This window comes from Ixodes scapularis, unplaced genomic scaffold, assembly GCF_016920785.2.
Source record: "Ixodes scapularis isolate PalLabHiFi unplaced genomic scaffold, ASM1692078v2 PGA_scaffold1__304_contigs__length_218370807, whole genome shotgun sequence".
NCBI lineage: Eukaryota > Metazoa > Arthropoda > Arachnida > Ixodida > Ixodidae > Ixodes > Ixodes scapularis.
This window is the reverse complement of record NW_024609846.1, coordinates 124,185,262-124,195,750: the sequence shown is the minus strand read 5'-3', so window position 1 is coordinate 124,195,750 and position 10,489 is coordinate 124,185,262. Positions and strand designations below refer to the sequence as shown.

General features: G+C 46.5%; 1 protein-coding gene across 1 annotated transcript in view; it reads right to left on the bottom strand.

Moving 5' to 3' along the window:
- Positions 1–1,224: 1,224 nt before the first annotated feature.
- Positions 1,225–10,489, bottom strand: part of LOC8023370 (chymotrypsin B) — a 29,090-nt gene continuing 19,825 nt past the window's right edge. Inside the window, exons 8-9 of the mRNA XM_040207758.3 lie at positions 10,173–10,321; positions 1,225–1,491 (exon numbers count right to left, since the gene is read on the bottom strand). Of these exons, the coding sequence (XP_040063692.1) occupies positions 1,315–1,491; positions 10,173–10,321 (326 nt within the window). The 3' untranslated portion in view covers positions 1,225–1,314. The remainder of the gene's footprint in view (positions 1,492–10,172; positions 10,322–10,489) is intronic.

The following is a 10,489-nucleotide window of genomic DNA, read 5'->3' as shown; positions in this document are numbered from 1 at the left end:
TCTGGCCTATAGTGTGCTCAGATACGGCATTACTCTCTTTTTTAATTGTTCCCTGTAATGGCACGATAGAATCGATGGTATTTTGAAGGGGATGTTGAAAACTGTGTCCTACAATGTATCGCTATGTTCAAGTGACAATATCTTCGCATCGCTTCAGTTACCTTGTTTTCGTTCACTTTTTTTACAAACCGTCGTTCAGCACCACTTTTGCAACAAGGACTTTATAATTCAAAGGATGGCACCTCGTATAACAAAATGTAATACACGCTTTGAAGTCCCGCGTATATATAGTCACTACGGGGAAAGCATTAGGGTATTTTATGTACCCAAAATATTCAACCCGTTACTCGACTCCATATTTCTTTCGAAATCGAATCTTCACCTTAAAAAGAATCTCAACAGATTGTTTAATGATAGAAATAAGCATTCTACATTGTGAGTATCCAGTCGCTGATTTCTGTGTTGTATTTTTTGTTGTGAAGAATGTGCTTCCACTGCCAGGTCGCGCCACACAAGCCCTAATTGGCATCGGCAGACATGACAATCTGTAGTGTTGATTTTGATTAATTAAGACTATTATTATTATTAATATTATTATTATTCGAACCAGCGCTCAGCGTTCTGACGTCCCCGCGCGTTCTTGTCTCCTCCTCTCCCCCAGTTTCATACCGTGATTAGGGAGTTTTCCTAGACCGCGTTTCCCTTTCCGCTAAGCCCTCCGCAACGAAGAAGTTGCTACTGCGCCTGCGCGCCGATAGCTTTGACTTTAGAGTTCCGGGTATCGTAGCGGATATCGTATCATGGCGAAAACGGTCTACGAAAACTCCCTATTATCTTTCCTTCCGTCAGCCTGGTACGGCCTAGATAAATTGGGGATTTTTGGAAAATCGTTGCAGGCACAAAGAACTGAACAACCCGATTCACGAGATCCAGAACTCCGCTGACAATGCTAGAGCGGCACACATGCGCAGCAGTGGCGTCTTCGTTTCGGAAAGCATACGAAGGGGCAAGGATGGCCTACGTAAGGTCCACAAAGTATTAGTAGACCGTTCCGATACCTCCGACAATGATACTCCTACTAAACTCTCCTACGTAATCTACTAAAAACACTCCGTTGTTTCGCTTGTGGTACATTTCCCAGCCCGCTGTTCCGTCACGGCGGTAACGGTAAATGTGTTCTCGTATAACGCTATGCTCTTTTTGCGCTCCACCGGGCAACTTAGATACCAAGTTCGGAAATTTTATTGATTTGTAAGGCACGAATGCATCGAACTAAAGCATAGTCAGCCAGAATAACGTTCCCGTCATTTTGGCTTAGAGGTCGTTCAAGGTGTCGTCGATCCAGGATCGCTTCTCCTGGACCCGGTTCCAGTAGGCACTACTTCCGCAGATAGAGGTCAGTTCGGACGAAGAGGTGCTCATGCTGGTCACGCCGTGCAGTACCCAACGCCCACGGTCGTCTTTGCACACCAGAGGACCACCGCTGTCGCCCTGCAAACGACCATCAAGTAGTAAACGTCGGCGGTCGCGTCAAGCAGCCGGTAGATTCGAAGCTGCAATCCCCAGGTCGGTCACTTTTAAAAACAATAAAATTGATTTAAAAAAAGAAATGTATAGCCCCTGATACATTTCTCAAACCAGACCCTTTTCAGAAGTCCGCACCAACTCCTGTCCGCCATTGCTTGATCACCTACTCTGAGCGTGTATTGGACACGAGGGCTGTGCCAGCGTTCGGCGAGGACTCGGATCCAATCACGCGCTTTGTGTCCAAGCAATGGCGACCGCCAATGTTGCTTGATGAACTTTTGAAAAGGGTCTACTGGTTCAACAAATTAATATACATATCGTATCTAGTAACATAAATTATAAGTAGGGCCTCGTTTTCAGAAAAATCCGAAAAACTTTAAAAAATACCCCCGAAATTGATCAAAAATAAACTCCGAAAACAAGGAATCCTAATTGCACGTAAGGTCTGAGAGGTTGAGGGGCTCCACTATCAACACTGAGAACGTGACGCCAGATGTAGCAGCAATGCTTGTTCTCGACGGGTCTTAGGTTTCACGGTGTGAAGTGAACGCTGGAAAAACTCACGCCAGCAAGACGACAAAAAAAAAAAAAAAGAGTATCCGCAAAATATTGTTACGAATGACAAATGAGGAGGCGAAGAGTAACTGAAGAAATTAAACTTGTGCCCAAAATAAAATAGAAGAGCGTTAGCGTCGCAGGCGTCGGTGTCGACGAAACAGCAGGATCGAGCGCTGGAGCGAGACTGACTCCGGTTCGCCTCGCGGAGCACCTGCTGTAGCCACGTGGGTTTCTGGAACATTCGGCCTAGAACATTCGGCGCGAAGAACATTCGGAACTCGATCAGACGAGAGTGCTCTTTAACTCACGAGAACACCAAACTGAAAGAATAAATAAAAGAACATTCCGCTCGCTGGAATGGAACCCAAACCTTCCGCGTGACAGTCAAGCGGGGGTAACCATTTGGTCACGCACGCGGTCGCACGGCGATGCGCGTGGCAAAATTATGTTTTATAGACTACCTGCTCGGTCACTTCATCCTACTGGAGTGCGCCGGAAACTTTTCTTTTTTTGCATAATTTTTATTTGCCATTTTCTCAATACGTGGCCGTATATATTTTTAAATTTAGATGCAATAAATAGCACGCCGGGAAGAGTAAAGCGTGAACATTACGAAAATGTGTTTCTTAAACAAAGTTACAAGTAATTAAGGAGATGTGACAGTAATATAATACATCGCTCGTACACATGTTGAAAGAAGGCCTCGTGATCATTATACCCTGTTATTGGCAGCCAATCAATACCTTATGGCCATCTGCCTTACTTTTTTTCTATCCTCTTTTGCATGCGATAGCACTAAAACGCTCGTTTTCACGAAAACCCGGCGGTGTCTTTCGTTTGTCAGCGCCGGGGAGAGAGGGAGAAGGTGACTCGTGCGACGCTCTCATTGGTCCGAAGCGATGACGTTAGTATGCGTCACACCTCTTCTTTTCCCCTCGGCGCTGACAAACTGAGACACAGCCGGGTTTTCGTCAGCACGAGCCCTTTCGTTTTCGTCAAAGTCACGCGCACAGCTGGCGCGGAGCGAAAAAGGAGGAGGCGCCGCGCAACACTCCCTATATAACAAAGACGTAGTGCTGAATGAGATGGCGTCTTTAAAGAAGGCTAACGCTGAACACAGATTGGAAACGAGTGCTGCGTCAGCGCTTTGCTTCGAGTCAAGTCTGAGACGAACGTTGACGCAGTCCTCGTGTCCAATCTGTGCCCAGTGTTTGCCTTCTTTGATGACGCCATCTCATACAGCACTGCGCCTTTGTTATCAAGGAAGTGTAGCGCCGCGGCCAAGTGGAAAGCGGGCGTGCTCAGTTGCCGCTCTGCCGTTGCCGGTTGTTCTTCGCTCTGGGTTCCTGTAGCGATGTGTGGGCTGTGATGTGTGTGTAGTGAAAACGATAGATGCAGTTTGTCCACAAGTGGTATGGAATGGATGCAGTTCCTCGCACGAGTGGTATGGATGTGGTTCTTTCCACAAGTGATATGGATGACCGTATCCAAGAGTGTCGACGTACTCTGACAGGCGAAGTACAAAAAAAAGGGGGGCGAAAGAAATTACAGGAAGATCCATTGATGGATTTTTAGGGAATGCGTTAGCATGACCCTTGGAAACGCCACACAGGTCCCCCTTTGGGAAACGCTAACACTAACCCCGTAACGAGGTCAAAAAGAGGCAGCAAAAAATCAAAGGGAAAGTCAAAAAAGAAAAGTGAAGGGGTCAGCGTCAGCGTTTCCCAAAAGGGGACGTGCGTGGTCTTGCCAAGGTTCATGCTAACGCATTCCCTAAAAATCCACCAATGGATCGTCCTGTCATTTTCCCCCCAAATACCTCTTCCCTCAATCCAACAATGACAAGCATGCGCACTTCAGGAAGCACAGCTCTAAACCAAAGGCTGGTTCGCACATGTCCGTTTGAGTTCGAATCAGCGGCGTAGAGTTTCCATTTTCCCGGGGGGGGCAGACTCGGAATGTGGCTCAAAAAAAAAAAGGGGGGGGAGGGGAGGCTGCGGGGGGGGGGGGGGGAGAGGAGGAGAAGGTTTTTGTTTTATTTGTTCCGTGGGTTCTCCCCATAAGGGTCACCTGCAGCAGTCGGAGCCTTTACCGAGCATTTTGGTAAACCCGAGACTGGAGAAAAAGGGACAAGGACATAAACAAACGGACACGGACATTGTGACAGCTAACTACCTGGTGTCCCCAAATAAGACGCTCCGCAAAAGAATGACCCGGAAACTTCAGCGGTTTGACGCATCCAGTAGAAATTTCTCTGAATACGTGTTTTACTGGCCACATTTATGCAAACATATTGCAAGACTAAACTACCAGTACAAAAAAGCGAATATTTTTTTTTTCTGCAGGGGTAGTTCGGGTCTAAAATTTTGTTGCATAAATGTGACCAGTAAAACACGTATTTCAGGAATATTCCTACTTGTTGCACCAAGGATCTAAATTTTGCGGGCCATTTTGTGTGTAAAGTGTATTTTGAGATGCCCATATAGTACCAAACTCCCCGAGTGGATACGCAGGCGCACCAAAAGTGTTAATTTTGAAAATGGTGAACAGGAGAAAATGAATCTGCTGTAACCAAAATATTTTAATATTTTTATTTTCGTGTGGTACATTTATAATGAACAGACACACGAGGCACACGTTGAGCAATTCTCAATGCAACGGTTACAAAACGCTTACAATTAAAAAAAAAAACGTTTTAAAAATGACAAAAGGAACACGTATCGGGCATGATGATTATTCTTTCCCCAAAGTTGGCCTTCGTAGAGACTCCGAAGGCCCAATCGCTCTCTTCCCCACAGGCTTTTGTTTCAAAGCAGTGTCCCTTTGTTTTTGTTGTGTTTTGCGATGCTGTTATTTGGCTTCTGGTGTGTATTTTATTGTCATGTTTTGTTTATTTTGTTAACACATGCAGCAGGGGAGAGTGGGGTAATGGTGGCACAAGAAGCTTTAATTATACGACTGACTTCAATTTTAAGAGGGCCAAAAATAATTCTCAGACGGTAGCAAAGACCATTTGATACCACTATACCTTGTGCGAAGCTGGGGTTACAAATTTTTCCGCCAAAAGTTGTTTTCTGGACGAGTATTCGAGTCTCTGTTCGGTGACAAGACTGGTAGTAAAGCCCTTCACTGACCAATCAAAAATGTGTACAATATTTTCTTGGCCGAAAGGGCATTCATTTGTAGACGCGCAAGAAATTAAAATTTTTTTCTTGGCGAGCAGGTCTGCAGAATCAGTCACTGACTCACTGTGTCGGGGATGCTTCCTATTCTCAGAAGCATTTTTGTTGTCTAAAAACCGACAGAGATGTCGCGACGCTTTCAAGACTTTTTTTAGCCTGTCATAGCTGAAGCGGGCACTTCAGCTGTTCATTCAGACAACATATTCCGCGCATCTAACTCCGTCTGAGGGGAATTTTCCACTGAATGTCTGACCTGTCACTGTCCCGAGATCCACCATTTAAAAGCCTGAAAGGAAATAAGAAGCGGGAATAAACAGGCCCCTGTGAAATAGCTGCCAGTCAGGACGGCCAACAGTCCACTGTCGATGGGCGCAGACCCAAGCCAAGCTCTTTAAAAAAAATCCCGGGCCGGGGCCGGGGGGGGCTCTGCCCCCCCGTGAAGCCGTCCGGGGGGGGGGGGGGGGCACGAGCCCCACTGCCCCCCCGTAGTTGGCGCTTATGGTTCGAATCATTGCATTGCAACAGCTTTTGCTGTGAAGAGCGTTTGCAATTCAATGGCGGACGTCTCCTGCGGAGATTGGTCGGAAGTGCGCGTGCGCTTCCTTTTCTTGTGGCGAGGAGGAAAGCAGGCTGAAAGGAGACGTTTTTCGACGATCAACGCTTCCGGCGCCTCCTTGTAGCTCGTATTGCAAACGCGGCCCATAGATCACGTGACGTCGATCGAGCAGTTGGAAATTCTGTGATGTAGGCCCTCTAATGACGAGATAACACACTGACGCCACCTATCAAGTACACTTGGCCCATTTCCGGTTTGTATTATCTTTCCTGAACTAGACTGAAGCTTTTAGGGCATTCGTGATATAAAATCTCCGCAGTATGTAGAAGAATGTTCGCTTACAACATCGTCGGAATTATTGCAAGCCGAAGTTTAAAGGATAATGAGTGGACATTAGCAAATATACGCGGATCGGAAATAGACCAGGGTTTCCCCACGACGCCAGTGCGTTATCTTGGCGGTAAGCTGCTGTCAGAAGCGGTTAAAACGCAGTCGGTCACAGGCAAACGGAAGTGTGAAAAGAAGCCTCAGGTTAATTTTCCTTTTTTTTTCTAACACACACTCACGGATTTATAATAGTCATAAGAGAGGATAAATAACGCTAAAACTGTGATCCCTGCAATTTTTTTCTATATATTTATAATTATGATTAGCATTTGGTTTTCTAAAACACTCGATATCATGACGGAATACTCCAAATACAGTAGAGCCATATTACACATTTTGTTTATTCCAAGAATGTTTTGAAACTCACAAGTTTCGGATCTTTTTTACTCAGAGTGTGTTTTAACAGCCAGTCTTTATTGAGGTATGCAACGTCTTGTGTGTGACGTTTGGCTGTACCGTAAAACCGACATCGAAATCGTTACGCCCATATAAAAATACTTCATTCCCTCGCCAAGGCTTGATCTCACCACCCAGGTGCTTTACCAACTAAGCTAGCGAGCCATGTTGTTTTCTTTTTTCAACATAACAATTATTTACATTTTAGGTACACAATAGACAGAAGAAGCCGTATTGTGTAACGAAAATCCGCTGTCGACGCGAACAGAGAACCTTTCGAAAGAAAACTGTAAGGTCGCGCGCCTCGCGGCTTTGAAAGCGTGTGAGCATGTCATGCTGCGCCATCTCACAGCGTTTGTCAGAAATAAGAGCGAATCTTGGACACACATGCTTCGTAGCGAGGCGGTGCGGTTCAGACACCTCTTTCTTCTTGGCTTATCGTGGACAGTCTTGCACACGTTACTAAAAAAAAGTAATCGATTACAATTACTATTACTCTTGGCTAAAAAGTATTCGATTAGATTACTTGATTACTCGATGGAAAAAGTAATTGGACATTACTTAAAGAAGTAATCGTTACTTTTCCGATTACTTTATTGTGTGAAGACACATCTTTAGCGCTCATAACAATGAACTACTTCCAACCTATATTTCACATCTGCACAAGTACTGAAGAAGAAAAAAAAATGAAAGCCGTTTACAAATCCCTGTAACGCCGAATTGGAGCGCAGCTCTTGAGGAGGAGTAGGGAAGGGTACTGAGGGGGGTCACGCCACCTGCGGGTAGTCACGTGACCCCGGGGGGTCACGTGATCTCGGGGGAGGGGGGGCCACGTGACCTGGGGGGGTCACGTGACCTCGGGGGGTCACGTGACCTCGGGAGGGGGGTAACGTGACCTCAAGGGGGGGTCACTTGACCTGGGGGGGCTCACGTGACCTGGGGGGGGGCTCACGTGCCCTCGGCGGGGGGTCACGTGACCTCGGGGGGGGGGGGGTCACGTGCCCTCGGAGGGGGGGTCACGTGACCTCGGAGGGGGGGTCACGCGACCTCGGGGGGGGGGTCACGTGACCCCCCCCCCCCCGGTTACGCCGACGCCGACGCCGCTCAGGCTGGAAACGGGCCCCTAAGAGCTGCGCTCTAAAACTGGCTCCCTCTTCGTGGTCGTTGCACCTTCACAATGCGGATACAACCATAGAATTCGTTTGAAGACGTTTAATGATTTGGGCGTTCGCCAGTGTGTGTGTGTGTGGGGGGGGGGGGGGGGCGGAGGGGGTTCTAGATCTTGTTAAAGGGGCCCTGCAATCATATTTAAGCGTCTGCCTTTTTTGCGGTTTCCACGTCCCTTGGGGTTCGGGCAAGCCAGCGGGCGCGGAGAGACTAACTAGGTATCAGTGCGCCATATTTTAACCGGACGACGCGGAAACCACCTCCACCGACGAGGGCGACCCGCGGTACCGAAAGCGCGCAAAATGTGACGTTTTTGGTCCTGGGCTTACTACTGGTCAGAGCCGCTAAATGCTTCTTTTTAGTCGAAATACAAAATATAAGTGGCGCGAACCATTTCAATTTTTTATAAGAGTAGGTTTTGTTCAGTATTTCAGGTCAAAAAAGAAACGAATGCAGTTCATAAAGTACGGAAACAAGAAATGACCCGTCGACATACCCGCCACCAAGCGGTGGAAAAGGCGGTGCATACTAGAAAGGAGTAGTGGGATCAGGCGCCGACACGGAAAGGTCCCGGATGTACGCGGCGGCGCTGCTGTCGTATGAACAGGATAATCCGACCGGCTCCGAGCTTTACGAAGGCCTTCAGCGAGAAGCTTTGTCTTGTGGTTTGGCCGTTTCGCGGTATGGCAGCGCAAAGTAGCTCCCATTCTGAACGGATCTTTACCCCGTGCTTGCTGTCGTTTGTGACCAGTGAACTGTCATTCCGAATTAGTATTTAATCGCGCAGCAAATGCAATGAGAGCCGCTCTGGCTGCCCGCTGCATACAGCCTATCCAGAACACGCTTTAATGGCGCCCTCTCGCGCCGTCGACACGGAGTGCGGCCGCCGTGAGCGCTCGATGAGCTCACTACTTCTCTTCTAGTTCACAGCCACTCTCAAGCAATCAAGGACGTCATGAGGGAGGTTATTTTTTGCTTGTTTGTTTTAATTTTAATTTGCCTATAACATTTAAAAGAAAGGGAATTTCGAGAAAAGAAAAGTTTCACTAAGTTCAGTGAGCTCAGGTTCGGTGCAAATTAAAAATTAGTAAAAAGGTCACTGCAGGGCCCTTTTAAGCTAGAGGAAGGATTGTCGCTCAAAGTTTGCGTCGCTCATTTTATTATTCACACGTGGAAGAGCTCGCATGTTATACAAAAGAGCAGCAGCTCCAGGATTTGAAACGGATCATGTGTATAGTATCCATTAGCGGAAGAGATCGCCCCGACCACTTCTCAACTCGAAACATTGCTTGTCACAAAGACCATGTAGGGGAAATGGGGAAATATTTCAACTGCCTTTGTTATATTTTGCATCCGCTTTGGGCATTCTTCGGTTCTGGTTCTCCTATGGGCTGCGAGTAGGTACCCTAAGCAGGATTTTTTAATTTTTTTATTTCTGTGTGTGTGTGCGTGAGGGGGCTAGTTTGAACGAAGTACTCACAAAGCTACATTCTGCTCCCTCAAACTTCGCCCGGAATGGCCTTTGTCACGCACTGTGGCTTTCCTGGGGCTTCCCACTCCCAATTTCAGCTCGAAAAAAAGAAAAAAAAAACGGACATTCCACAGAAACTGTACATAGGAAGAGATTGCCCTCGTTTCCTACAGCTCCGCAAAAATCTTTCTTTTTTCCATTCGAAAAAAAAAAGCTAATTTTATTTTTGTCATTTCATAAAAAAAAGGCGTGTGCAGGGGGGGAGGGGGGGGGGGGTCCCGTGTACAAATTGTAACGGTTACAAGTAATTTTATTACTTCAAAAAGTAATCAGATTACTCTTGTGATTACTGCCTAATAAAAGTAATCAACTGATTACAAAATTACTCCAAAAAGTAATCGATTACAAGTAATTTGATTACTTGTAATGCGTACGGTACAAGTCTGATCGTGGAAGAGCAAAGCTTATAAAAAGCGTAACAAATGGCCGAAGCAACAGGAAGAGCCTGCACCAGAGAACCCGCAGGCGAAAGCCGGTAAGTATAAGACCTAAAAGGTTATCCCACATTCTGGGCCTTCCAGTCCTTATCACCATAATGAATCTTCTGCATTTTATTTAATTTTTAAAGTACGCTTCTTATGAAACTGGTCTATAGTATATTTAACTAAAACTTCAAGTGTGTTCGAAGAATAACGATCTCCCAGTAATCGAAGAAATCCTGCGAAACATTCGATCTATTTTGATATTTTGGTTTCTAGTTTATTCAAATTTTCATTAATAGAGTTTTCTCCTACAGTGGCCACAAAATGCGAATGATGATTCGTAATTCCCTTTATACATATTTCCAAAAGAATCCCCCTTTATTTAATATTACCGCGCAAGGAATTAAATATTGTAACATTTACTATACGCGAGGAAGAATACTTACGTGGCAAACACCCTCCTGCTCGGTTTCGTCGCCCGCGCAGACGGCATTGTCCTCGAACATTAGGACATCTCGTCTCGAGGCCGCTTTGCAGACCTTGAAGGGCAAGATCTTCAGCTTGGTCTGCTTGAGCTTTCCGAAGCCTCCACTACCTGTTACAAAAGAAACCGCAGATGCGAGGAATTGAAATCAGTGACTGGTGGCACGCCCCCAGGCACGTGAACTTTTCTGCGATTGAGTCCAGCAGTAACCTGCAGCGCCACATGCCCCCGCGACGCTCGCGAAATTTGAGTTAGCAAGGCCCACGAGCAGCCGGAAAG